Source organism: Myodes glareolus, chromosome 1 (genome assembly GCF_982192425.1).
Source record: "Myodes glareolus chromosome 1, mMyoGla1.1, whole genome shotgun sequence".
In the NCBI taxonomy this organism is placed as follows: Eukaryota; Metazoa; Chordata; class Mammalia; order Rodentia; family Cricetidae; genus Myodes; species Myodes glareolus.
In genome coordinates this window covers 141,303,024-141,309,023 of record NC_142026.1, presented here as the reverse complement: position 1 = coordinate 141,309,023, position 6,000 = coordinate 141,303,024, and the positions used below count along the sequence as shown (strand labels likewise).

Sequence of the window (6,000 nt, the reverse complement as noted above, 5' to 3'; positions counted from 1 at the left end):
CCGGGCACTGGCCTTACCCCACCTGTACCCATCATCTCTCCTCTCAGGCTTGCTTGGTATAAATCGCAGGGTGTATAGGGAGCATCAGCTCCTGTCCCTGTATTTTCACGGAGCCCCTAACCTGCCCCCAATTCTATCTTATTAACTGTGAAGACTACTTTTGACTACAGGATTCCCATTCTTGGGCAAGCGAGCTGTTCCAACAAGACTTGGCTGAGGACTGAGTTCTCTCAGAGAGACTTGGTCATAGGGTCGTAGGGCCCTGACTGAACAGAGGAAGTGAGTTTAGATTAAGGTCTGTTCTCCCAGAAGCAGGGCTACTTCCCAGGGTCAGAAACAACATGAATTTTATAGTATTTTTCTTTTTTTTGCATATGACACAAACGAATTCTTTGAATAGAGTAACTTCCCCAGCACAGTGGTGAACTTACGGTCTCCTCCCTGTTTTTTGGGTTGTCATTCACTTGGTTTAGAAAGACCAATATCACACTGGATAATTTGAAACACATTTAAACATAAAATTGGCTTTTTTTTTCTTCTCGGCAAAATGGGGAGTCCCGGCCAATCTCGCTGGTTTTATTTATAGCTTTTTATTTCCTGAGAGAAGACAGGAAAAGTGAGTCCCTGCCTGCCCCTCTTGTCTAACTCCTCCCCTGGCCCCTGTCTGGAAATCCTGGGTGGACATGTAGGAGGGGCGTCAGCTCAGAGGGGCTGGATTTGGCCTGGGACACCAGGTACTCTGGGCGAATGGTGAGAGCAGAGGAGGAATTATGACACTCCTTCGAAAGAATGAATTAAACGTGCCTCCGCGTGTGTCTGATTGACAGGCCTCTTGGAGAAAGGGCGTATAAAGGAGCCAGTCACTGCCTGGAGGCAGCGAAAGCTCTGCTGTCTGCAGCCTCCCTGGCCAGGTCACTCCTCAAGACAGACTTAGAACACTGACGTCCATCATCATTCATTTTCAAACACACAGGTACCTTTTTATTTCTAAGACATTTCATCGGGTTGTGATTTTTCAGAACAGGCTTGTGGTTTCCAGGAGGCTAGAGGGAGAAAGTGCAACTCTGTCCTCCCACACTTAGCAGCGAGGTTTTCTCACCCTAGGTTTGCCCTGCACAGTTAGAGACCAACCAGGAACAGTTGCTGCTGCTGCTGTCTTGGCCCCAGGGTCTCCCACAGCAGGATCCCAGGGATATGAGGGTCTGGCTGGCTTTATTCCTAGGATGCTGGGGGAAAGCACTGTCATATTCTATTTCAAAATAAGAGGTTTCTACACTGAAGTTTGTTATGGAGGAGGAGCAGAGAAAGGAATGTCGAAAGATCCCTTGAAAATGTGAAAATAACCAGAGGGGTTATAGCGATCCTAACTCTAAACATTATTAGCAGCCGAACAAAGTGTTGCTGTCTTTATAATGTACAGTGGGGTGGGCTGGGGGCCCTGAAGGGAGCTGCGTTTGGGTTACTGCTTGGGTAATTTGCTGATAGACTGGGGCAACTGAATGAGAGTCGTCTGGTGGGGAGGGAGGATGGGGGAGAGGAAGGCAGAGCAATAGGTATTGAAGGGGCATAGAGATCGCCCAGCAAAGACACTTCGATTGCTCCTGAGAGATAAACTTGGGTAAGACCCATATAAGTTTGTCATAATATCCCACTGTAGAAAGCCTTTATGAAAGTCTACCCATTGCAGTGTGGATTTGTGGTCGGGGAAGAGGCTCCAGCTCAGGGGGCGCCTAGTGCCCATGGAGCTGGGATGCAATTGCATCGGCTGCCAGGAGGCTTGTTCCAGTACCAGATACTCTCCACTCCTTTGTTCCATTTTGGTTTGGGGAAGGCAGCAAGATGAGATGGGAGCTTATTAAAGACTGCTGGCTTTCTGTGGCACTCCTGATTGTGGTGGATTTTACTAAAGCACGGTTTAATGGGCTCCGCTTGTGTGTGCATGGAAGCAGGGCCAACTGTCATTCTGAGATGGAGTTCGCCTTTACAGAGCTAGTATCCTGCAGCTGTCCTTGGGATAAGGTGAAATTTGGGGGCAGGGGTTCAGAAGTAGGTGTCCTGCGGCACACACCTGATTAGGGATTCAAGGGTAGATCAGGCTGCAGCCTTCAGAAGGGGACTCAGATGAGATACTCGACTTTCTCCGAGGTCTCGGTTCTGTTCTGAGTACCTGACAGGGTTTACCTTGCTCTTCAATTTCCAGAAAAAGGCTGCCTCGGTACACAGTGTTAAGAGCCCTCCAAGCTACAGACACACTGAGGGCATGTTTGCTGTATCTCAAAGAGCTCACTGGATATTCATTTGCACAGGGTCTCTCTTCAACACCCCAGATAGGTATTTTAAGAGTAAATTTATCGAGCCACAGACAAGGACACCAAGTCAGAGGATGGGAGGGTTGTCTGGGTGCATGTTAAGGGCTCAGGTGGCACGGTTGCTCAGCTGCCTCCTGCACCATGACCTAGAGCTCAGTAGATGAGCACTGGGCAGTGCTGTGGGCATCAGGACCACACTCTCAAAGGCTGAGGGTCCTGCCGCCTCACCTTTCTCTGGAGAGGAGACTTTCCCTCTGTGGAGGGCACTGCTTCCAGCCTACCAAAGTGTTCCAGAGAGGGGACTGCTTAGGTGTCCTTATCAATGAGAAACTGAGCTGCTTTAGCCACCTAACAGATGAGGAACTCAGTGTATGGTTCGGTTTCCACAGAGCAGGGTAGACACGGAAAAGAGCCAGGACCATCGCCCCATACTCCTTCCTCTTGGATGGGGAGCTGAGACCCGGGCACAGGGAAGGCCATAAGGAGTTAACAGAGCAGGAGCGGAGCAGCGGGCTGGGCTTCACGCCAGGCCTCCTGACTTCCTCCAATCCAAAGTCTAGTGAGCCAACTCAGAATCCCTGAGAATGGAAAAACAGGCCTGCAGGAGACTAGCAAAGTGGGCTAAAATCCTCCAAGTAAAAGTTTCTGCTTGACCTAAGAAAATGCACTGAATTTATTTGTAACTTCAGATAGCAGTTAGTATTGGTTGTGTTTAATTAAGGCACACATAACGGGTTTTTCCCCTGACATTGACATAGAAGGCCTGTCCAGCGTTGTCCAGCGTCTTCTCACCCCACAGGACCTGGACCTCAGTCTTGGCAACAGGTCCGTATCAGAGTTCCTCAGGGGAAGCAATGCTCTGGTGCAGCCCCCATTTACTCCTCCAAAGAGCAGAGGGCACAGTCTCAGCCATAGGAACCCTAAGTTGTGATGGTGACCACGCAGCAAGAGTGCTTAGAATCCCCTCACCTCGATGTCAGGGGGACGTAGAGAGATGAGTGCAGCAGCAGTAAGGAGAACCTAGTTGGAAAGGAAGCGTCTTGTCTAGAGTTTTGCTTCCCACGGATACATTTGCTTCTGATTTTTGTGTGAAGACTGTTTTTTTTCCCCTCAAAGGTCACGTGAGCTGATTTCCCAGTGACATTCAGGCTGCAGCTGTGCGCTCATCACCCGCGAGACCGGTTCTCTTCTGAGTGTCACGGGTGGAGACAGGATGCTCTGGGCACTGGCCCTGCTGGCTCTGGGCTTGGGGCCAAAAGCTTATGGTGAGAATGGACATAACCCTTGTCTCTGTTTGCAGAGTGACTTAGCTGCAGGCAAGAGACAAGCAAGCATCTTGGAGTCCACATCTTGTGTGTGAAGTTTTTTTTTACTATGCTTGTAAATAAAAAATGCTCTGACTTTTGAGTCTGTATAGCATGGAGAGATTATCTTTTGGAAACTGAGGTACTTGCTTCACATAGCTGGGTCTTTGTGCGTTATTATAGTTCATAAAACTTGGGCTGCCATTTTTAATGGCAATAGTCACCAGTTCTAATTATTTTAATTGTGTTGCTGGTAATATTTTTACTTAAAATGATAATATTTGTGCCTCTATAAGCAGTGGTTTATTTTCTTTTCAGTTTCTGGGCATCTGATGAGAAGCTATGTTTTGTTTTAACTTTCTCGTCAGCATGTCTATTTGAATTATTGAGCCTGTTCTAATTTTGATAAGATCTGGTGACTTTTCTCATTGGCAGCTGGACAGTGAGTTCAGACCCCTCACTGAGAGTCATGTGGTCCATTGCTGTCTCACATCCTGGCCCACAGTGCACACTAATTATTATTCATTGAAGGTATTTCTGCAGAAGTGAAGATGTCTACACCATCTGTTTAAGGCAGAATATCCTTCCAAGAATTCAAGATAAGACTTAGTGGACCCTCAAATCCCACAACCAAAAATCAAAGGTCTACATTTTAAAACATCTTTTTTCCCCAGTCACACAACAGAGGGAATGGCTGTGCTCAGTCCAAATCTGGGACAAAGAACAACAGGGATCGGGGGTGGAATTCAGAGGCCTGGTCTGGAGGGAGATTTGGGCAGATGTCACAGTGCTGACATTTATGGAAGAAGCCATGTTGTGGGTTCTGGGGAGACACAGAACACTCTCTGCACTGTAGCCCTTGTCAAAGCCAGCCCGCAGTGCTGCAGGGAGCCCACTATGGCTCAGCCAGGGAGGGAGGTGGAGATGCACAGAAAAGTTCTGCATCTTGTCATAGGCGAGAAGCCCTTGTGAGCTTGTGGTTCTCCAGCCTGCATTCTGAAAAGCCTCCCCTTCAGCCTGTAACTGTGCCTCTGTGGTTCTCTTTGGCAGCTGGTGACCAGGGCGAAGACACTTCGTTTGACCTTTTCAACATCAGCAACATTAACCGGAAGACCATCGGCGCCAAACAGTTTCGAGGGCCCGAACCTGGGGTGCCTGCTTACCGTTTTGTACGCTTTGACTACATTCCCCCAGTGAGGACAGATGATCTCAGCAGGATTGTCAAGCTTGCAAGGAGAAAGGAGGGCTTCTTCCTCACAGCCCAGCTGAAGCAGGACCGCAAGTCTCGGGGCACACTCCTGGTATTGGAAGGCCCTGGCACCTCCCAGAGGCAGTTTGAGATTGTGTCCAATGGTCCAAGGGACACCTTGGACCTCAACTACTGGGTCGAAGGCATCCAACACACCAACTTCCTGGAGGATGTGGGCTTGGCTGACTCTCAGTGGAGGAACGTGACCGTGCAGGTGGCCAGTGACACCTATAGCCTGTATGTGGGCTGTGATCTGATTGATAGCGTCACCCTGGAAGAACCGTTCTACGAGCAGCTGGAAGCAGACAGAAGCAGGATGTATGTGGCCAAAGGTGCATCCCGAGAGAGTCACTTCAGGGTGCGTGTGAAGTACGGCAGCCATATGACAGGGCTGTGAGGGAGCTCACAGTGTGGGGCAACTCAGTGTAGCCTTTGTGTTGGAAAGGTGTGATCTTGCCTTGGAGAAACATGTAACACTTCCTGTGGCACATGTGCGTGCACTAACACACCGGCACATACTGCATACACATTCACACATATCATACATGCTCAGTTGCGTGGCGCCTATACTTATATGATAGGCACACACAACTATACACTCTAGAGTGTAAACTTATCATGCAGGTGCATTCATACCACACACACACACACACACACACACACACCTATCTACCACACATACACATTTGTATAATACACTTGTTTACACAATAGGCAAATACAGCACACATTCACATTCACTTCACAAGCATGCAGAAGCACACACACCATGCCAGCACACTCTCACACACATTTACACATGTGAGCACACAATAGACACACTTACACTCACAAACACAATACTGATTATGGAATTACACTGCATGCATACACAAAGGACACATAGGAACTTACGTACACACATGTGCATCACACCTCTGCACACATGACACCTGTGCACATACCAACACAGTGCAACTCATAAGACACAATCAACTCAGTATATGTAGAATACACATTCCTAAGCCATGACAAGCAGGGCTGTGTCACAGGTGTGTTGCTTGTGGATGGTTGAGCCGGGAGTTGAAGGCAGAAATCCTCATATCCCTAGAAACCCCAGGTTACTTTATTAGGCCTGAAGCCATATCCTAGCCCTTGC

At 48.5% G+C, this 6,000-nt stretch overlaps 1 protein-coding gene across 2 annotated transcripts in view; it reads left to right on the top strand.

The window, feature by feature from the left end:
• Positions 1–772: 772 nt before the first annotated feature.
• The window catches only part of Thbs2 (thrombospondin 2), a 30,903-nt gene continuing 25,675 nt past the window's right edge, over positions 773–6,000 (top strand). The window contains exons 1-3 of one of the 2 annotated variants that reach the window (XM_048421435.3): positions 773–973; positions 3,426–3,574; positions 4,664–5,220. In XM_048421435.3, the coding sequence (XP_048277392.3) occupies positions 3,523–3,574; positions 4,664–5,220 (609 nt within the window). In that variant the 5' untranslated portion in view covers positions 773–973; positions 3,426–3,522. The remainder of the gene's footprint in view (positions 974–3,425; positions 3,575–4,663; positions 5,221–6,000) is intronic. The other variant, XM_048421440.3, reaches the window with a different exon arrangement.